Here is a 22,720-nt window from a genome sequence, read left to right as displayed (position 1 = left end):
TATTCTAATGGTCCACTGCCTTCCGCAGAGCTGATCAATGCTGCAGGTTTCTCACAGAGCAAAATAAAAACAGTTTTCTACTACAGATGGTTAAGTGTTTGCTGGGGCTTATAAAGAACCCTGGCACATACCCGATCAAGAAGAGTTTATAAACTCAATTGGCTGAACAAGTGCAAAGAGGTTAAAAGCATTATAAAATAAAATAATAATAATAGTCTAGCTTTGATATAGGTATGATATAGGTATATCCATCAGTCGATCTCAAAGCACTTGACAAAGAGGTGAAGTGACTTGTCCAAAGCCACTGGCACAGCCAGGAATAGAACTCCAGTCTTTGAGTCCCCGACCCAAGCCCTAACCACTAGGCAACTCTGACTTCACCTTACTACAGTAAGAAATTCAAAGTGCCTGCTTCTGATCTCACTGGAATGGAGTTATTCCTGATTCATCCCAACTTGAATGAGAGGAGAATCAAGCTCTAAGTCTATATTGGCCAGTGTTTCATCAAAGTACATGTATTGTTTACAGCTAATCTGTAACTACAGCAAAATAACAGCCTCGCTATCCGAAGACACAGTAACAATCTACAATATGTTTTCACATCTAGGTTTTTCAATACTTGCTTTGAAAGAAAAATTCATTGACTTAAAGCTTCACTTAGACATTATTAAGTTGCAAAGGCAACTCAGTTACTTCTATAAACCTTATTAGAATATTACAGGTATAAAACTACCATGTCTGAAAAGCAGGAAATTCTGCACCACATTCTCCCCTGGCGCTGGCACTGGATTTATGCTAGCCCAGAATCTGGCCTGATAAGACAAGGCTAAGTGTATGAAAAAAAATAAATGTTTGAAAAATCTGGAAATTCAGAGTTAAGATTCCACAAACACCCTTAGCTCTGTCCCTTCCCCATGCCCTAGAACACCCTACTCTGACTCCCAAAGACACTTAGGCCAGATTCTCTAAAATCTTTTGGTGCCTAACTCCAGGAGTCAGGCAGCTAAATGCCTTTCTGGATCTGGGCTTTCTACCACCACATTGTACCTTTCCATACATTCCCATCGTGAAACACATATCCCCTAAGTATACAAACGACATTCATTATAAAGGGCCCATCCACCCAGCCACAGATGCTCCTCGAATACACTGTCCCAGAATAAGCCCAGACACAGTGTCTCAAGTCCTACCCCCCAAGTACAGATCAAAGACCTTCCCTCTCACCTTCCCACTAGACTCAAAAGACTGCAATATTTTCACATTTTACCATCTACCCACAACCCCCAAACACCTACCACTTTGTACCATTCCATCATCCTCTCTAAGGAGAGTACAAACAGTGCTATTATACTCATCCGATTCTCCTTCCCGTTGGGGGTCTGAGAAACAACTACCCTCATACAGCCACTATGGCCTCTGTGACTGTACACATCTCTACCTAACATCTCCACAGGGTACCAATCAACTACCACAGACTCACACGTTTCAAGGCCAGAAGAGACCATCATGATCTTTAGTCTGACCTCCTGAATAACACCGACCAGAGAACCTCACCCAGTAATTTCTGCATAAAGCCCATAACGCCTGTTTGAGCGATAACATAGCTTTTAAAAAGTCATCCAGACTTGACTGAAAGACATCAAGTGATGGAGAATCCACAACATCCCTATGTAAGTTGTTCCAGTGATTAACTACTCTCAGTGTTAAACACTTGCACTTTATCTAATATCTAATGCTAGCTGCACACAACACAGCACTGTACCTTATTCTCCAAAACAGGTTCTTGACCTTGCCTGTTCCACACAAAGACGAGTTCATGAGAATTTAAACAGTAGCTGATATACTTAGCACATCTGACTATCTATACCAGAAGGCTGCAAGGTCTGGTAAGGAATGGGGAGGAGTTAAGGTGGTTTGTGAAAGCATAATCTAAATTTCCAGGCTTCTAAACAGCTTGGTGCTCTTTTCTTCCCCACAAATGTAATCTTGATTTAAAATTTGTTGTCTTTCGAGTGCTTGTTCCTTTTGAGAGCAATAGCATTCTAATAAGGTCCTCAGGAGAAGTAATTGAGACATCTTTACCACCTTAACTGTGTCTTAATGAAGCTTTTTGTCTGGGAATAATTCCTGCCAAGATTTAAAGACGCTCCTGTTTTCACTGCAGGGGAAGAGGAAAAGACTCAGAAATAACCCACTGGTTTTAAATCTACAGTCTCCAAAGAAAGGATAGGAATAACCAGACCAAATACTTCCTCTCATCAAACTTCCCCTGAACACAAGGAAGGAGGAAAAAAGATACTAAGGATCAAAGCCTAATAATGGTGTATTGGTGTATTCTGACCCTCACCACAGAGAGATATCATGGCAAGGGTGCTCAAAGTGCAGCCATAGAAATGAAAGAAAATATGCCAGTCACAATGCCACAGTAAAGTTATGCTAAGCAGGAAGATATGGGGCAGGAGAAAGGGGAGCTAGTCCCCATTGTTAAAGTACAGGGCTGAAATAACTGTTACAGTCATTTTTATGGGACACCAATCACCTTAGTGTTGCAGCAAAGCGAAGTCTGGAATGAGCCTTAAAATGCAGTTCTGCTAGGAAAAGTTACTATATAAAAATAGCCCCTTCTCGATCAACAGATCTACTTTCTGTATCAGTCACATTTGCTGACCATAGTGACTAAAGCTTGTACTTATTTTTACTGCTCTTATTCCTGCAGACCCAGCACAGATAGCTGAGAGGGAGCTGGAGTCTATTCCTTCTTGGACATCATCAACAGAACTGTTTATTAAGTTCCAATCAGTGACACTTGTGCAAACCCAGTGATGGCCATGGAGGTTGCACAGGTGCAAACTGAGGGCAAAATTCTTCCTGCAGAATTATTATTGCTGGTGATTATACATGAGAAGGAAAGAGCCCAGCAGGAGTTTGCAGAGCTGACATTTTAAAATGAGAGGCCTGATTCTGCTCTCACATTGGCTTCAGTCCAGTCATTCCTGACTTACACTGGTGTAAGAACAGAATTTGGCCTGATATTTTTCTACATGTGAACTAAGCAAATCTGATCTGTTTTTTTCTGAATGAAAGAAACCATGCATGTGACCTGGAGATTTTGCAATATTCTCTTGAACCTATGGACAACAAACACATGCTGCAGCATGTTGTGATTTAAACTGGAAGCCTGGACTTCAGCTAATAGTCTTCAGGAACTTTCAGCAAGTAAAGAACTTTAGAATCATTTATATCTGCCTGGTATTGTTCCTGAAAAAGAATGGAAAGCAACAAGCTAATTAGATTTGCCAGTCCTGTCAACACTGATGAGAGCCACTGCTTACATAGATGCCCAAGGGGAAGAAGAGAAGAACAGAAGATAAAGAAACATGAGACTTGACTATTCATGCTTCCTTCCTGGATTTTGTTTCCTTTTCCTTTCTTGTGTGTCTGTCTTTCACCTCAGATTAACTGCTGTAAGGATGCTAAATGGTTTGAATGAGGAAAGGCTACTCTGCTAAAATGGTAATATACTTGTGTTGTCAATTTCCTTTATCAAAGACTAGGCTTTCACATCCAAACAAGCAGCATTCAGAGAACATCGTGAATAAGGCTAAGATTTTGTCACGGATATCTTTAGTAAAAGTCACGGACAGGTCACAGGCAATAAAGAAAAATTCATGGAAGCCCCTGACCTGTCCGTGACTTTTACTAAAAATATCCATGACAAAATGAGGAGTTCAATGGCAGGGTCCCCCCGCTGCCTGCAGCAGCCAGGAGCTGCATGGGGCCCCACCACCTGCAGCGGCTGGGAGCTTGGAGCTGCGGGGGACCCCTGCTATCTGTGGCAGCCCTGAGCTGTGGGGGACCCACTGCAGTCAGGAGCTGCAGTGGCCGGGAGCTGCGGGGTCCTCCCACCACTCCACGTGGCCGCAGGGGGACCCCGCAGCTCACGGCCGTTGGGGCTGAAGTCCTGGAGGTCGCTAAAAGTCATGGATTCCATAACCTTATCCATAAACCATTCTATGAGCCAAACTTTAGGCCTTATCTATATTAAAACTTGCACTTTACCTAAAATTGTTTCTTAAATCAATTTAAACTTGTGCTAACCACTACGCTGCTCTTAAATTGATTTAAACCTGGCTTGTATCAACTTAGCTTAATTCTTACCCGGTTTGAATTGATTTAAGAAAGTGTAGGGGATTACACTGGTTTAACTAAATCGATTTTAAAATACCTCTTTAGTTAAGCCTGTACAACTTAGATAAAAGCCTGTTATCATCTTGGTGGCCCAAATGTCTGATCTGCGCACAGATTTTATACTGACGTAACCATTTCTGTTAGAGGTGTGTGGGTTTGTTTTTTTAACTGAAATAGTTATACATTCCCCTAGTGTGGATATAGTTATAACAGTATAGGGTCTTATGTTACTCTGTAGCTTATTCGCCTTCCCATGTGGGAATGAGTTATACCAGTATACGCACCTTAGTGCAGATGTCATAGCATCCACTGGTGGGGTGGGGTGGGGGTGAGTACTGTTTTAACTATACCTGTATAACATGGTAAAACTTATTTTTTGTGTGTAGACAAGACCTTAAATACAGTCCATGGAGTTCCTGAATATCATAGAATCATAAAATCATAGAATATCAGGGTTGGAAGGGACCTCAGGAGGTCATCTAGTCCAACCCCCTGCTCAAAGCAGGACCAAACCCCAACTACATCATCCCAGCCAGGGCTTTGTCAAGCCTGATCTTAAAAACCTCTAAGGAAGGAGATTCCACCACCTCCCTAGGGAACCCATTCCAGTGCTTCACCACCCTCCTAGTGAAAAAGTTTTTCCTAATATCCAACCTAAACCACCCCCACTGCAACTTGAGACCATTACTCCTCGTTCTGTCATCTGCTACCACTGAGAACAGTCTAGAGCCATCCTCTTTGGAACCCCCTTTTAGATAGTTGAAAGCAGCTATCAAATCCCCCCTCATTCTTCTCTTCTGCGGACTAAAGAATCCCAGTCCCCTCAGCCTCTCCTCATAACTCATGTGTTCCAGCCCCCTAATCATTTTTGTTGCCCTCCGCTGGACTCTCCAAATTTTCCACATCCTTCTTGTAGTGTGGAGCCCCAAACTGAACACAATACAGATGCCCCCCAACTTACGCAATCATTCCATTCCGGAAAGCCTTCGTAATTCGAATTTTGTGTAAGTCAGAAACATACACCGTACGTTAGGCAAAAATTTCCGCAACTTGAAAATCCTATTTCTGTCTTATGGAACTTTTTCTGTAAGTGTGAATTTGCGTAAATCGGGTCTTGTGTAACCCAGGGAGCATCTGTACTCCAGATGAGGCCTCACCACTGCCAAATAGAGGGGAACGATCACATCCCTCGATCTGCTGGCAATGCTCCTACTTATACAGCTCAAAATGCCGTTAGCCTTCTTGGTAACAAGGGCACACAGTTGACTCATATCCAGCTTCTCGTCCACTGTAACCCCTACATCCTTTTCTGCAGAGCTGCTGCCCTAGCCACTCGGTCCCTAGTCTGTAGCAGTGCATGGGATTCTTCCGTCCTAAGTGCAGGACTCTGCACTTGTCCTCGTTGAACCTTATCAGATTTCTTTTGGCTCAGTCCTCTAAATTGTCTAGGTCCCTCTGTATCCTATCCCTACTCTCCAGCATATCTACCACTCCTCCCAGTTTAGTGTCATCTGCAAACTTGCTGAGGATACAATCCACGCCATCCTCCACACATTAATGAAGACACTGAACAAAACCGGCCCCAGGACCGACCCTTGGGGCACTCCGCTTGATACTGGTTGCCAACTAGACATGGAGCCATTGATCACTACCCTTTGAGCCCGACAATCTAGCCAGCTTTCTATCCACCTTATAGTCCATTCATCCAACCCATACTTCATTAACTTGCTGGCAAGAATACTGTGGGAGACCGTATCAAAAGCTTTGCTAAAGTCAAGGAATAACACGTCCACTGCTTTCCCCTCATGCACAGAGCCAGTTATCTCGTCATAGAAGGCAATTAGGTTAGTCAGGCATGACTTGCCCTTGGTGAATCCATGCTGACTGTTCCTGATCACTTTCCTCTCCTCGAAGTGCTTCAGAATTGATTCCTTGAGGACCTGCTCCATGATTTTTCCAGGGTCAGAGGTGAGGCTGACTGGCCTGTGGCTCCCCGGATCCGCCTTCTTCCCTTTTTTAAAGTTGGGCATTACATTAGCCTTTTTGCAGTCATCCAGGACCTGCCCCGATCACCATGAGTTTTCAAAGATAATGGCCAATGGCTCTGCAATCACACCAGCCAACTCCTTTAGCACTCTCGGATGCAGCGCATCTAGCCCCATGGACTTGTGCTCATCCAGCTTTTCTAAATAGTCCTGAAACACTTCTTTCTCCACAGAGGGCTGGTCACCTCCTCCCCATGCTGTGCTGCCCAGTGCAGTAGTCTGGGAGCTGACCTTGTTCATGAAGACAGAGGCAAAAAAAGCATTGAGTACATTAGCTTTTTCCACATTCTCTGTCACTAGGTTGCCTCCCCCATTCAGTAAGGGGCTCACACTTTCCTTGATCTTCTTCTTGTTGCTAACATACCTGAAGAAACCCTTCTTGTTACTCTTAACATCCCTTGCTAGCTGCAACTCTAAGTGTGATTTGGCCTTCCTGATTTCACTCCTGCATATATATATATATATACATAGCCCACTGCTTCATCTTTAAACAGGACACTTTCCTGAAAAAGCATCATCAACTTCTACAGAGTCTACATTTAAAAAAATAGAAGTGTGTGGCCCTTATGGTAGTGAAGAAAATCTTCCAAACTTGAACTGACTGTAATCAATACAGTGCTGTCCTGCTGAGTCAGCAGACAGTTAGCTTCAGTGCCTTTGCAGTTGCTCAACTTTGCCAAGCTGCAGCAGAGTGTAAAGAAGGAAAAGAGGTAACCCAACTCGCTGTAAGAGATACATAAAAGTATTTGGCAAATGTATTGTTTGATTAATTTCACAATATTCATAGAATAACTTATTTGACATTTTTTTCTGCAGTACTTGACTAACTGGTCAAATATTAAGCACATATTTTGTTCAACTAACACTAATGTAATTTTTCAAATAATATATTCTATAAATAGAAAAGGAGTACTTGTGGCACCTTAGAGACTAACAAATTTATCTGAGCATAAGCTTTCGTGAGCTACAGCTCACAAAAGCTTATGCTCAAATAAATTGGTTGTGAATACAGACTAACACGGCTGCTGCTCTGAAACATATTCTATAAATGTTTTCCAGTGATTTGGCCAGCCCTTGTAACAAGTTACATTTTTCAAATGCATTAACTAGAAAGGGTATTGACAATATGCAAGGCACTGTGTGCTCTGCAACAAGCTGAGCCTAAATTTTGCAGCTAGGATCCTGTATTTGTAGCAGTTTCATCTGAATTTAAAATTTGAAGTTTTAAATAAATGAGTTATGACAATGAATAATCCAGTCAATACACTGGTACCCACATTTTCAGTTTCTGATGAGCTGCAGAAGTTTGTACTGACAATGCATGACTACATCATTGTGATGCTCTGTATCTCGGGGGAATACACAGCACCCCCATGTTCATCCTTGTAAAATGATTGTGTGGTATCCATTGCAAAGTTTGTCATGTTGGGTGTCTTCGGAAGGCTCATGGTGCACTGATCATTGTTGTTATACTGATGTTATAGGTTATAATTTCATGTATATAGTTATGAGGCTGAAAATGTATCCTCATGGCTTAAAATAAGCCTAGGCAAAAACTCTCCAAGAGCAGAGGGGCAGTTCACACCTCATCAGGGCAGGTATGGGACGAACCCAGCCCAGCCTCACAGGAACAAAGGACGCTGGCCTGGGTAGCAACAATAGGATCTGTTGGACTCTCTGGTGAGTCACCCCCCTTCCTTTGGCCAGTTTGGGATTGCGATCAGGTAATGCTCACCTGACTCTGAAAGGGGGAGGACACAAAGCCAAGGGGAAAGAAAGAACATGATAAAAGGGAGAGATGTTTGCCATGCTCTTCCTCTCTCTTCCACCTACATCTACAGACACCACACCAAGCGACTGAAGCGCTGATCAAAGGGGAGAGCCTGGCTGAAGGGCAACCAGCCAGTCTGTGGTGAGAGACATCTAAGTTTGTTAGGATGTTGAAAGTGTTAAGATCAGCATAGAATGCATTTTGGTTTTATTTCATTTGACCAAATCTGACTTATTATGCTTTGACATATAATCACTTAAAATTTATCTTTATAGTTAATAAATCTGTTTGTTTATTCTACCTGAAGCAGTGTATTTGGTTTGAAGCATGTCAGAGACGCTCATTGGGATAACAAGGTTAGTGCATATCAATTTATTTGTTAAATTGACAAACTCATAAGCTTGCAGCATTCAGTGGGCATAACTGGACACTGCAAGATGGAGGTTCCTAGGGTTGTGTCTGGGACCGGAGATATTGGCTAGTGTCATTCAGTTGCACAATCTAAGGAGCAGCTTACATGTCAGAGACTATGTGTGAACAGCCCAGAAGTGGGGGTTCTCACAGCAAAGCAGAGTAAGGCTGGCTCCCAGAGTCAAGGAGTGGAGTGATCCACTAACATCAGAGGGGAATGTCACAATCATAGAGCTGGCAGAGGTGAGGATGGAGTACTTTTATGAGACTGTTGGGAATTCTAATACCTGGGGAGACTGGAAGGCAGCTTGGGACTGTAGGATAAGCACATTAGCTGATGTTTCTGCAAAAATATTAGCAGTGAAATAGTTAACAATTTTGCCGTTTATGTTGCTATTGTTATATTTCAGAATCAATACCACAGTGAGATGAATGGGGCTAGCTCACATCTGTCAAAACTCTCAGAATCATAAAATCATAAAAGATTAGGGTTGGAAGAGACCACAGGAGGTCATCTAGTCCAACCCCCTGCTCAAAACAGGACCAACACTAAATCATCCCAGCAAGGGCTTTGTCAAGCCGGGCCTTAAAAACCTCTGAGGATGGAGATTCCACCACGTCCCTAGGTAACCCATTCCAGCACTGCACCACCCTCCTAGTGAAATAGTGTTTCCTAACATCCAACCTAAACTTCCCCCAATGCACCTTGAGACTATTGCTCCTTGTTCTATCATCTGCCACCACTGAGAACAGTCTAGATCCATCTTCTTTGGAACCCCCCCTTCAGGTACAGTAACTCCTCGCTTAACATTGTAGTTATGTTCCTGAAAAATACGACTTTAAGTGAAATGATGTTAAGCTAATCCAGTTTCCCCATAAGAATTAATGTAAATGGGGGCGTTAGGTTCCAGGGAAACTTTTTTCACCAGACAAAAAACGTTATTTTACATATATTGTGACAGAGTCGCGCCAGATGGCTATAGGAGAGTAATAGAAGGTAGATATATTAGCCCCAGACTAAATACCTGGGTAAGGTAACAGGGAATGTTCCAGAACAATCAGGAACCTTCTGGAGACAATTAAGACAGGCTGATTAGAACACCTGCAGCCAATCAAGAAGCTGCTAGAATCAATTAAGGCAGGCTAATCAGGGCACCTGGGTTTTAAAAAGGAGCTCACTTCAGTTTGTGGTGTGCGTGTGAGGAGCTGGGAGCAAGAGGCGCTAGGAGCTGAGAGTGAGAACGCGGACTGTTGGAGGACTGAGGAGTACAAGCATTATCAGACACCAGGAGGAAGGTCCTGTGGTGAGGATAAAGAAGGGGTTGGGAGGAGGCCATGGGGAAGTAGCCCAGGGAGTTGTAGCTGTCACACAGCTGTTCCAGGAGGCACTCTAGACAGCTGCGATCCACAGGGCCCTGGGCTGGAACCCGGAGTAGAGGGCGGGCCCGGGTTCCCCCCAAATCCTCCCAACTCCTGGTCAGACACAGGAAGAGTCGACCTGGACTGTGAATTCAGAAAAACGGCCAAGCTGAGGGCTGCCGTGAAGCTCCAAGGCGAGCAAATCGGCCAATAAGCACAAGACCCACCAAGGTAGAGCAGGAACTTTGTCACAACTGGTGTGAGAAGTGGGATCTGGTGTCCACAGCGCGAAGGAAGGTGTTTGGAAGGGAAAAAAAAAAAAAGGGAAGAGGGTCTATTTTTATTTTTTCTCACCACAATGGAGGAGGTAGTGCGGGCACTGATACAAGCCACGGCTGCCCAGCTGGAGGCTACCCGTGTCCAGGCAGCCGCCCAACAGGAGGCAGTGCGGCTGCAGCAAGAGACTAACCGCCTGCTGATGGACCAGGCCGCTCAAGACCGGGCTATGTTGTGGGAACTGGTAAACCAGATAAAGGCCCTTACAGAGCTGAACCGCGGCCATGATGGGAAGCAGATCATGCGGGCCAGCAGTTGGCTGCAGAAAATGACGTGGAGGATGATGTAGAGGCATACCTCCTGGCCTTTGAGAGGACAGCCCTGCAGGAGGCTTGGCCCCGAGAACAGCGGTCTGGCATCCTCGCTCCATTCCCGTGTGGGGAGGCCCAGAAGGCCTACTATGATTTGCCTGAAGAGGCTGCGGCAGACTACCCCCAGCTGAAAGCAGAGATCCTGGCCAGATCTGGGGTAACGACCGCAGTGCGGGTCCAGCGATATCATGAGTGGAGGTACCAGGAAAACAAAACCTTGCGGTCCCAATTATATGACCTCATCCATCTCACACGAAAGTGGTTACAAACTGAGTCCCAGAGTCCAGAGGAGATACTAGAGGTTCTGGTCATCGACCGGTACATGAGAGGACTACAGCCAGACCTTCACACCTGGGTAAGCCAGAATGAACCCTCCCCCTACGACGGGGTTGTCGCGCTGGTAGAAAGGTGAAGGACGGCAAGGGAGCTGACCCAACCAGTTAAGGAAGAAGCACCTCAGGTTAAGCTAGCAGCACCAAGCCCTAGAGCTCGGGTGACTGGGCCACCAGGAGAGCCCAGGTGGAAAAAGAGAGGGGCTGAAGGCCCACCAGAAGCCACAAAGAGTCGGAGCACTGAGGGGGAAGAGGATCGTGTTGTTAGACTACCCAAACCAAGAGACCGGGGAAGGTCTAGGGCTCCATACAGATGTTACACCTGTGGGGAGTGGGGACACATAGCTGCACAGTGTCCCAATGCCGAGGAGCCTATGCAGTGTAACCTGGGGAACTGGGCAGACCCATGCTCCCTAATCCACCTTGTGGGGGGTCTCACTAACCCCACATATGTACACTAGACCAGTGAAGCTAAATGGGGTAGAGACCACAGCACTGATTGATTCGGGGAGTGCTATCACGCTTGTCTCGGGGAAGCTCATGAAGCGTAGTCAGCTGCTGTAGGCTAAGCGTACGGGGACACATGCGTCCATGGGACAGTTGGTTATTACCCCACCATCCCAGTAAAAATCGAGATTCAGGGGAACACTACTGAGGTAGCAGCAGGTGTAGTCCCTAAACTCCCATACCCAGTGCTCATAGGGAGGTACTTCCCAGGGTTTGGAGACTTACTCCCGGTAGGGGAATTGGAGAAAGGGGGAAGCACTGAAAGTAGTGAGGCATCCACAGTAGACTGTCAACCCCAACCTTCTCTGAAATATCCCCAGATTTGTTCTCCACTCCCAAACAGCGTAGAAAGACGAAAAGGGAAAGAAGGGCAGCTAAGGCCTTGGGAACCCAAATACTGGCCCAAAGCCAGAGGGTCGCTCTCATAGGTAGGCGGACCTGAGCAGCTGAAAAGGAGGCCACCCAGGAGGGAGAAGCACCTGAGTCTGACCCACACCCTAACGCCTCTGAACCAGTAGAGGCAACAGAGACTGGCCCCCTAGATCTCAGGCAGATTAGCCCCGGGAGAGGAAATTTTGGACAGGACCAGGCTGAAGACCCAAGGTACGACAACATTAGGAAGGAGGTGACCGAAATAGATGGGGTCCCCGTGGAAGGGAAAACCCAGGGTCCAGGACCCTACTTCATAACGAAGAAGAACCTCTAATACCAGGTTGCATCAGTACAGGGGCAGAAGGTACAGCAGATCCTAGTACCTCAAAAACACCAGAATGCTGTATTAAGTCTGGCCCATAGTCATCTTTTTGGGGGGCATTTGGGGGTAGAGAAGACCCTGGCATGGGTCCTGCGACAATTCTTCGGGCCTGGAGTATATGAAGAATTGCGGAGGTACTGTGCGTCCTGCCCGGAGTGTCAGCTGCACAGTCCCCGCCCCCACTTGAGGGCACCTTTAATACCCCTTCCCATCATAGAGGTTCCCTTCGAGCGAATAGCCATGGATCTAGTGGGACCCCTGCAGAAGACAGCCTGGGGCCACCAATATATACTTGTCGTTCTGGATTATGCTATTCGCTACCCAGAAGCCATCTCCCTGCGGAACACGGCCTCTAAAATGATAGCTAAAGAGTTGGTGGGGCTCTTTGCCCGAGTGGGGCTACCAAAGGAGATATTAACACACCAAGGTACCCCATTTATGTTGAAGCTAATGAAGGACCTCTGTACGCTGCTCCATATACATACCCTGAGAACTTCAGTCTACCATCCGCAGACCGATGGGCTGGTAGAAAGGTTTAACCAAACCCTCAAGGCAATGATAAGGAAAGTGGTAAGTCGAGACGGGAAGGATTGGGACACCCTACTACCCTGCCTTATATTTGCAATCGGGGAGGTACCTCAGACCTCAACTGAGTTTCCCCCTTTGAATTATTATACGGACGCCACCACCGTGGCATACTAGATATCGCAAAAGAAATCTGGGAAGAGGAACCCAATGAGGGGAGAAATATAATTGACTAAGTGTTGCAGATGTGAGAATGGATAGCCTGGGTCACTCCTACTGTACGGGAACATTTGGAAAAGGGGCAGGAGGCCCAGCGAACCCATTACAATTGCCAGATAAAAGTCCGACAGTTCCAGCCAGGAGATCGGGTGATGGTGTTGGTACCCACGGCAGAAAGCAAGCTTTTGGCCCAATGGCAGGGGCCCTATGAGGTGGTTGAACCCATAGGGGAAGTAACCTACAAGGTGTGGCAGCCAGGACGCCGGAAACAAGAACAAATTTATCACATTAACCTCTTAAAGCCTTGGCACCAACGAGAAGCGTGTGTAGTGGCCCAAGAGACCCCGATCTAGGGAAATAATATGCAGGAGCAGATCAGGATATCCACTGATCTGACACCAAACCAGAAGAAGGAGGTAACTGAGAGGATCAACTAATACCAGGATGTGTTTTCAACCAAACCAGGCCAGACCACCGAAGCATATCACCACATTATCACAGACCCTGGAGCAAAGGTAACTCTAAGTCTCTATCGGGTCCCAGCAGCAAAAAGGGAGGAGATCAAGGCAGAGGTAAAAAGGATGTTGGAGCTGGGAGTCATCGAAGAGTCCCACAGTCAGTGGTCAAGCCCGATTGTGTTGGTGCCCAAACCTGATGGCACCACTAGGTTTTGTAATGACTTTCGCCAGCTGAATGAGATATCCATATTCGATGCATACCCCATACCCTGTATCGATGAGTTAGTTGACTTCCTGGGCAATGCCCGATTTGTGACCACCCTTGATTTAACAAAGGGATACTGGCAGATTCCCCTTGCCAAAGATGCGAAAGAAAAGACGGCATTCTCTACACCAGAGGGTCTGTTTCAATATACTGTTCTTCCTTTTGGACTGCATGGGGCACCTGCCACCTTCCAGCATCTTATGGACAAGCTCCTACAGCCCCATACCAGTTATGCAGCAGCATACCTGGATGATGTGATTATTCACGCCCCCAACTGGGAAACCCACTTAGGAAAGGTGGAAGCGGTTCTGGACACGCTAAGACAGGCTGGTCTCACAGCCAACCCAGCCAAGTGTGCTATAGGGCTAGCCGAAGCTAAATACCTTGGCTACATTGTAGGAAGGGGCATGGTCAAGGCCCAACTAAACAAACTAGAGGCTATCCAAAATTGTCCCCGGCCGAATCGGAAAAAGCAAGTCCGGGCATTCCTGGGTGCGATGGGGTACTACCGACGATTTATTCCCCATTTTGCTACCAGAGCAAGTCCCCTGACAGACCTGATAAAAGTCCGGGGTCCAGACATGGTGAAGTGGGCAGATGCTGCAGAGAAAGCATTCATGGATCTACAGACAGCCCTCTGCAGTAACCCCGTGCTTATAGCCCCAGACTTCAACAAAGAATTCATTTTACAAACAGATGCATCTGAAGTAGGATTGGGAGCTGTCCTATCGCAGATGGTCAGAGATGAAGAACAACCAATCCGCTACCTCAGCAGGAAACTCCTCCCGAGAGAGCAGAAGTATGCCGTGGTTGAAAGAGAGTGCCTAGCTGTGAAATGGGCCATGGAAACACTATGTTATTACCTTCTGGGATGACAGTTTACCCTTGTGACCAACCATGCACCCCTCCAGTGGATGCAGCGAAATAAAGAGAAGAACGCAAGGGTGACCAGATGGTTCCTCTCCCTACAACCTTTCCAATTCACCATACAACACCGGGCTGGAAGCCACCGTGGCAATGCAGATGGCTTATCACAAGTACACTGCCTGACGTCCCAAGTTGCCCAACCCTGTAGTGTTGAGCAGAGAGGGGGATATGTGACAGGGTTGGGCCAGATGGCTACAGGAGAGTAATAGAAGGCAGATATATTAGCCCCAGGTTAAGTAGGTCCCTTTCCTCTGGGTGAGGTAACAGGGAACGTTCCAGAACAATCAGGAACCTTCTGGAGACAATTAAGACTGATTAGAACACCTGCAGCCAATCAAGAAGCTGCTAGAATCAATTAAGGCAGGCTAATCAGGGCACCTGGGTTTTAAAAAGGAGCTCACTTCAGTCTGTGGTGTGCGTATGAGGAGCTGGGAACAAGAGGCGCTAGGAGCTGAGAGTGAGAACGCGGACTGTTGGAGGACTGAGGAGTACAAGCATTATCAGACACCAGGAGGAAGGTCCTGTGGTGAGGATAAAGAAGGGGTTGGGAGGAGGCCATGGGGAAGTAGCCCAGGGAGTTGTAGCTGTCGCACAGCTGTTCCAGGAGGCACTCTAGACAGCTGCGATCCACAGGGCCCTGGGCTGGAACCCGGAGTAGAGGGCGGGCCCGGGTTCCCCCCAAATCCTCCCAACTCCTGGTCAGACACAGGAGGAGTCGACCTGCACTGTGAATTCAGAAAAACGGCCAAGCTGAGGGCTGCCGTGAAGCTCCAAGGCGAGCAAATCCGCCAATAAGCACAAGACCCACCAAGGTAGAGCAGGAACTTTGTCACTATACACACACACACACAGAGGATAAGTTTTAAACAATTTAATACTGTACACAGCAATGATGATTGTGAAGCTTGGTTGAGGTGGTGAAGTCAGAGGGTGGAAGAGGAAGAGTGCCTTACTGCTAAATGATGAACTAGCATTCGGCTGAGTCCTCAAGGGTTAACACATTGTTTATGTAGCCTCACACTCTACAAGACAGCAGGAATGGAGGGAGGGGAGAGAGCCTAGCAGAGAGACACACACCCTGTGTCTGGGGGGGGAAGAGAAGGGGGGGTGCATTGCCCCTTTAAGTATGCTAACCGCACTCTAAGCACACTGCCTTTAAAAAAACCAGGAAGTTGAGACAGCAGCTGTGGCCAGCAAGCTCCCTCCGTCCTGAGCTCTGTCCTGTCCCCACCCTGCTCTATATAGAGAATGGGTAAGCGGGGGGAAAGGGGGGGCAGGAGTGGGGGGGAAGGGGGACACCCTGAGATTAGCCCCCCTCTTCCTCCCTCCCCTGCAGAGCAGGCAGGAGGCTCTTGGGAGCAGCTCCAGGGCAGAGAGCAGCAGCACACGGCAGTGGGGGGAGGGACAGCTGAACTGCTGGGAATTGGTAGCGGCTGCTGCACAGGGAACTTAGGGGAGCGGGGAGCTGATGGGGGGCTGCCAGCCCACCCTGGTTCCAAGCCTCCACCAGCTCACTGCAACGGGCTGCTCTTCCTGCAAGCAGTGGAGAAAGCAAGTGGCTGCCAAACAACCTTATAAGGGAGCATTGCAGTACTTTAAAAGAGCATGTTCCCTAATTGATCAGCAACGTAACAATGTTAACCAGGACGACTTTAAGTGAGAAGTTACTGTAGTTGAAGGCTGCTATCAAATCCCTGGTCACTCTTCTGTTCTGCAGACTAAATAACCCCAGTTCCCTCAGCCTCTCCTCATAAGTCATGTGCTCCAGCCCCCTAATCATTTTTGTTGCCCTCCACTGGACTCTTTCCAATTTGTCCACGTCCCTTCTGTAAGGACCCCAAACTGGACACAATACTCCAGCTGAGGCCTCACCAGTGCCGAAAAGAGGGGAATAATCACTTCCCTCAATCTGCTGGCAATGCTCCTACTAATGCTCTTGTTTCAGGCTCTCTGTAGACTCAACACTGCATCACCAATTCCACTCACTCATATTTTGAAGGTTATCCTTGCAAACATGAGAGCTAGAAACACATATATTCAATGAAAGCTGAGATTCTGGGGCAAAGGAGTGAATTTGAAACAAATTCTGCTGTTGTGGAATCATAGGCCCTTGACAATACGTTACAATTAAACACAATGCACAATCGTTCTATTCCTTGCAACTGAAAGGGTTGAATGGGGTGAGAGCAGCACAGGTATCTGTCATTTTCAAGCCCTATTTTTATAAAGGTTACCAACAAAAGGGGGGAAATGGGGTACGTGCCTCATTTTTTGCTTCAAGATGTTTAAAGAAAGCTTGAAAGGAGTTTCTGTACACGCTTCTTGTGCTGCTTATTTTTTAGAAAATACAAATACCTTATACCTTAAAAATATCAGGAATGTCAAGTTTCATGATCCTTCATTTTGTCTGAATAAAAGTCCCTTCCTCTTCCCCTTCCTTGCATATCTTTGGTATCTATGTTGTCATAAATCTGCTAGTCCTCCACTTACCCATAAAGTTCCCTGACAAGGCCTGAATTTCTAAGGTAAAAACAAGCCACGGGAAAAATACTTTTTTTTCTGGGGTGAAAAAAATCTTTCATGTCTTCTTTAACCAAGGGGGGGCAAATATTTTCTTCCTTTACAAATCCCCTTTACTGTGAGCTGTGGCCACAAGAGACTGCATCTCAAAGCACACGTTGCCACAAGTGGTCTGTCATCAGGAGACAGGCACTATACAAAACCTGAGATAGACTGATGCTCCCTCTCAATCTGGGCAGCCTCTTCAGAACATAACATAAGAACATAAGACTGGCCATACTGGGTCAGACCAAAAGTCCACCCAGCCCAGTATCCTGCCTACCAACAGTGGCCAATGCCAGGTGCCCCAGAGGGAGTGAACCTAACAGGTAATGATCAAGTGAGCTCTCTCCTGCCATCCATCTCCACCCTCTGATAACCAGAGGCTAGGGACACCATTTCTTACCCATCCTGGCTAATAGCCATTAATGGACTTAACCTCCATGAATTTATGCTTATGCTCAAATAAATTGGTTAGTCTCTAAGGTGCCACAAGTACTCCTTTTCTTTTTGCGAATACACACTAACACAGCTGCTACTCTGAAACATGAATTTATCCAGTTCTCTTTTAAACCCTGTTATAGTCCTAGACTTCACAACCTCCTCCGGCAAGGAGTTCCACAGGTTGACTGTGCGCTGAGTGAAGAACTTCCTTTTATTTGTTTTAAACCTGCTGCCCATTAATTTCATTTGGTGGTTCCCAGTTCTTATATTATGGGAACAAGTAAATAACGTTTCCTTATTCACTTTCTCCACAGCACTCATGATTTTATAGACCTCTATCACATCCCCCCTTAGACTCCTCTTTTCCAAGCTGAAAAGTCCTGGCCTCTTTAATCCCTCCTCATATGGGACCTGTTCCAAACACCTCATCATTTTACTTGCCCTTTTCTGAACCTTTTCTAATGCCAGTATATCTTTTTGGAGACGAAGGGACCACATCTGTATGGAGTATTCAAGATGTGGGCATACCATGGATTAATAGAAGGGCAATAAGATATTCTTCATCTTACACTCTATTCCTTTTTTAATGATTCCTAACATCCCGTTTGCTTTTTTGACTGCCGCTGCACACTGCGTGGACATCTTTAGAGAACTATCCATGATGACTCCAAGATCTTTCTCCTGATTAGTTGTAGCTAAATTAGCCCCCATAATACTGTATTTTTTCCAATGTGCATTACTTTACATTTCTCCACGTTAAATTTCATTTGCCATTTTGTTGCCCAATTGCTTAGTTTTGTGAGATCTTTTTGAAGTTCTTCACAGTCTGTTTTGGTCTTAACTATCTTGAGCAGTTTAGTATCATCTGTGAATTTTGCCACCTTGCTGTTTACCCCTTTCTCCAGATCATTTATGAATAGGTTTAATAGGATTGGTTCTAGGACTGACCCTTGGGGAACACCACTAGTTACCCCTCTCCATTCTGAAAACTGACCATTTATTCCTACCCTTTGTTCCCTGTCTTTTAACCAGTTCTCAATCCATGAAAGGATCTTCCCTCTTATCCCATGACAACTTAATTTACGTAAGAGCCTTTGGTGAGGGACCTTGTCAAAGGCTTTCTGGAAATCTAAGTACACCATGTCCACTGGATCCCCCTTGTCCACATGTTTGTTGACCCCCCCAAAAAAATCTAAGAGATTAGTAAGACATGATCTCCCTTTACAGAAACCATGTTGGCTTTTGCGCAACAATTTATGTTCTTCTATGTGTCTGACAATTTTATTCTTTACTATTGTTTCAACTAATTTGCCCGGTACTGACGTTAGACTTACCGGTCTGTAATTGCCAGGATCACCTCTAGAGCCCTTCTTAAATATTGGCATTACATTAGCTATCTTCCAGTCATTGGGTACAGTAGCTGATTTAAAGGACAGGTTACAAACCAACCATAGTTAATAGTTCCGCAATTTCACATTTGAGTTCTTTCAGAGCTCTTGGGTGAATGCCATCTGGTCCCGGTGACTTGTTACTGTTAAGTTTCTCAATTAATTCCAAAACCTCCTCTTGTGTCATAATAAGAGCACTGTATACTGGGACCAGTTGTCTTCATCTCCATATTAGAGATAACAAGCAACCACAATTTGTTTCACTTCATGCACGTTTGTGGTGGCTCTTGGAAAATTGTGGGCACCATTTTTTCTAGTGGAGGGTATGCACATACACCCCTCTGTGTGCATTATCGCATCCCCAGCAAGGCTATTAAAAGACACACACAAAATGAGAACTACTATTGAATAAATGCAAGGAAATAAGCTTCAGCTACTAAATTAATACTACAAACATTTCTAAGAAGCTCTGGTGCTGCTGTAGAGTCCCTTTGGCCTGATTACAGCTTAAATTGTTTTGCCAGATCCTCAGGTTGTGACTAAGCGGTAGCTGTTTTGCATGCATGCTATTTTCTGTATGCTGCAGTTCATCTGTTGCTTGATTTTCTTTTTGCCATCAGTGGCATTTTGAATATCTCCCTCATTGAAGAACACTCCCATGAAGCCCACATTTTATGTACCCTCTCAAATTTGCATTCGGCACTCAGATACTGTAGTGAGGAGGGCTGCTCAAGTACCAGAGAGGCAGGTTCCATTTCCCAGTTTCTCATTAGGTCCTTAGGCCTTCGCAACATTAGCCTTCCTAAGCAAAGCACGTGAATCTAAAGAGTGATTCTAAGGTTACTCCATGCATGAGACTGTGTGTGTGTGCATGTGAGAAAGAGAAACCAGAGGATTGACCATGATTAAGTGACTCAAAGGCTCTTTAGGTGCAGGCATTATTGGATAGGTTGTTGGGGGTGGAAACAGGACTCTGGGGCTGGGCTCCAGAACCGTGGGGGAGCTGGGAGCTCCCTCTGCCTTTGGGTCCGCCAGTGCCTCACAGTACAGAGAGGTTACAAAACACCGAACTGCAGGTATTTCTTGCCCCCCCAGACAGGCCAGCGAGCAGGAGCCCCACGTAGGATGGCTTTGCGGGAGCCCCAGGGGTTCTCGGTAGAGCCGGGCGGCAAGAGCTCCGCTGGTTGCAGACACACAAGCTGTGGCGGGAGACCCGTGCCCCACCCCGCAGGGGGCTCGCTGGGATTTCCCGCGCGGAGCCCCGGGCTCCAGGGAGCAGGGCAGGAAGTAACGCGCTGAACCGGCGGCCCGGGGACCCTCCCAGCCTGGAGCCGGCTCCGGGGCCCCATCGCGGGGGTTTGAGAACAGGCGGGTCTGGGCGACTCGACGCCGCCGCAGCGAGGGGCGGGCCCCGCCGGCCTCTCGGGCCCCGCCCTGCCCAGGGCCGCGCCGCGCCGATCAGGGCGGGGCCTGCCAGGCTGCCGGGGCCGCAGGGGCCCGGGGCCCGGGGCCCGGGGCGGGCAGCCAAGGCCCCGGCCGCACGAGGCCGGAGGAGGGGCGCGACGTCCCAGCATGCACTGCGTGGAAGGGGTCGGCAAGAGCGGGAAGGGTGCCCCATCATGCAGCGGGGCAGGAGGCCTGATGTCCCGGCATGCACTGTGGCAGGCTTCCCATCATGCATTGGGCGGCAGGGGTCGGGGGCCCGCCTGTCCCGGAGCCTGTCTCCCGAGCCCCCGTACTCACGATGAAGGAGGCCATGTCCGGGCCGGCCGCGGCGCCGGGCGGCTACTCACGGAAACCACAGCCCAGGGCCGGACGGTACCGGCCTCCGAGCACGCTCGGGCAGCTTCGGCAACGCTCGGGCCCTTCCGCCTCCCCGTGCTCGGGAAGTTCCGGGGAAGCTCGGGCCCTTCCGCCTCGGGGCATTGGCCGGGCTCCGGAGCGTTCGGGAAGTTCCGGCTCCGCTCGGGGCAGTGCGGCTGCTACGACTGGGACCCGCTCAGGGGGCCTGCCGGGGGCAGGGGGCCGGCCGGGGCCTGTCCGTGCGGGGCCGGGGCCACCTGGCAGCCCCCCCCAACTAACCCAACCCCACGCCCAGCCCCCCGGACTCAGCCAGAGCCCAGCCCCCCCCAACTAACCCAACCCCACGCCCAGCCCCCCGGACTCAGCCAGAGCCCAGCCCCCCCCAACTAACCCAACCCCACGCCCAGCCCCCCGGACTCAGCCAGAGCCCAGCCCCCCCCAACTAACCCAACCCCACGCCCAGCCCCCCGGACTCAGCCAGAGCCCAGCCCCCCCCAACTAACCCAACCCCACGCCCAGCCCCCCGGACTCAGCCAGAGCCCAGCCCCCCCCAACTAACCCAACCCCACGCCCAGCCCCCCGGACTCAGCCAGAGCCCAGCCCCCCCCAACTAACCCAACCCCACGCCCAGCCCCCCGGACTCAGCCAGAGCCCAGCCCCCCCCAACTAACCCAACCCCACGCCCAGGCCCCCGGACTCAGCCAGACCCCAGCCCCCCCCAACTAACCCAACCCCACGCCCAGCCCCCCAAACTCAGCCAGAGCCCAGCCCCCCCCAACTAACCCAACCCCACGCCCAGCCCCCCAAACTCAGCCAGAGCCCAGCCCCCCCCAACTAACCCAACCCCACGCCCAGCCCCCCGGACTCAGCCAGCCCCCAGCCCCCCCCACAACTAACCCAACCCCACGCCCAGCCCCTCGGACTCAGCCAGCCCCCAGCCCCCCCCACAACTAACCAACCCCACGCCCAGCCCCCCAAACTCAGCCAGACCCCAGACCCCCCCAACTAACCCAACCCCACGCCCAGCCCCCCAAACTCAGCCAGACCCCAGACCCCCCCAACTAACCCAACCCCACGCCCAGCCCCCCGGACTCAGCCAGACCCCAGCCCCCCCCACAACTAACCCAACCCCACGCCCAGCCCCCCGGACTCAGCCAGAGCCCAGCCCCCCCAACTAACCCAACCCCACGCCCAGCCCCCCAAACTCAGCCAGACCCCAGCCCCCCCCAACTAACCCAACCCCACGCCCAGCCCCCCAAACTCAGCCAGAGCCCAGCCCCCCACAACTAACCCAACCCCACGCCCAGCCCCCCAAACTCAGCCAGAGCCCCAGCCCCCCACAACTAACCCAACCCCACGCCCAGCCCCCCAAACTCAGCCAGAGCCCCAGCCCCCCCGACAACTAACCCAACCCCACGCCCAGCCCCCCGAACTCAGCCGGAGCCCAGCCCCCCCCAACTAACCCAACCCCACGCCCAGCCCCCCAAACTCAGCCAGAGCCCCAGCCCCCCACAACTAACCCAACCCCCCGCCCAGCCCCCCGGACTCAGCCAGACCCCAGCCCCCCCCACAACTAACCCAACCCCACGCCCAGCCCCCCGAACTCAGCCAGAGCCCCAGCCCCCCACAACTAACCCAACCCCACGCCCAGCCCCCCAAACTCAGCCAGAGCCCCAGCCCCCCCGACAACTAACCCAACCCCACGCCCAGCCCCCCAAACTCAGCCAGAGCCCCAGCCCCCCACAACTAACCCAACCCCACTCCCAGCCCCCCAAACTCAGCCAGAGCCCCAGCCCCCCACAACCAACCCAACCCCACGCCCAGCCCCTCAAACTCAGCCAGAGCCCCAGCCCCCCCCCCCACAACCACCCCAACCCCACGCCCAGCCCCCCGAACTCAGCCAGACCCCAGACCCCCACATCTAACCCAACCCCACGCCCAGCCCCCCGGACTCAGACAGACCCCAGCCCCCCCCCAACTAACCCAACCCCACGCCCAGCCCCCCGAACTCAGCCAGCCCCCAGCCCCCCCCAACTAACCCAACCCCACGCCCAGCCCCCCGAACTCAGCCAGCCCCCAGCCCCCCACAACTAACCCAACCCCACGCCCAGCCCCCCG

At 49.3% G+C, this 22,720-nt stretch overlaps 1 protein-coding gene across 3 annotated transcripts in view; it reads right to left on the bottom strand.

Moving 5' to 3' along the window:
* Nucleotides 1-20,795, bottom strand: part of LOC140898614 (uncharacterized) — a 90,701-nt gene extending 69,906 nt beyond the window's left edge. For 2 of the 3 annotated variants that reach the window (XM_073312671.2, XM_073312674.2), the window contains exon 1: nucleotides 18,746-20,075. In XM_073312671.2, the coding sequence (XP_073168772.1) occupies nucleotides 18,746-18,796 (51 nt within the window). In that variant the 5' untranslated portion in view covers nucleotides 18,797-20,075. Of the gene's footprint in view, nucleotides 1-18,745; nucleotides 20,076-20,542 lie in introns of those variants that run through there. The other variant, XM_073312673.2, reaches the window with a different exon arrangement.
* Between the last annotated feature and the right edge of the window lie 1,925 nt (nucleotides 20,796-22,720).

Source organism: Lepidochelys kempii, chromosome 15 (genome assembly GCF_965140285.1).
Source record: "Lepidochelys kempii isolate rLepKem1 chromosome 15, rLepKem1.hap1, whole genome shotgun sequence".
In the NCBI taxonomy this organism is placed as follows: Eukaryota; Metazoa; Chordata; order Testudines; family Cheloniidae; genus Lepidochelys; species Lepidochelys kempii.
This window is presented reverse-complemented; position numbering and strand designations above follow the sequence as displayed.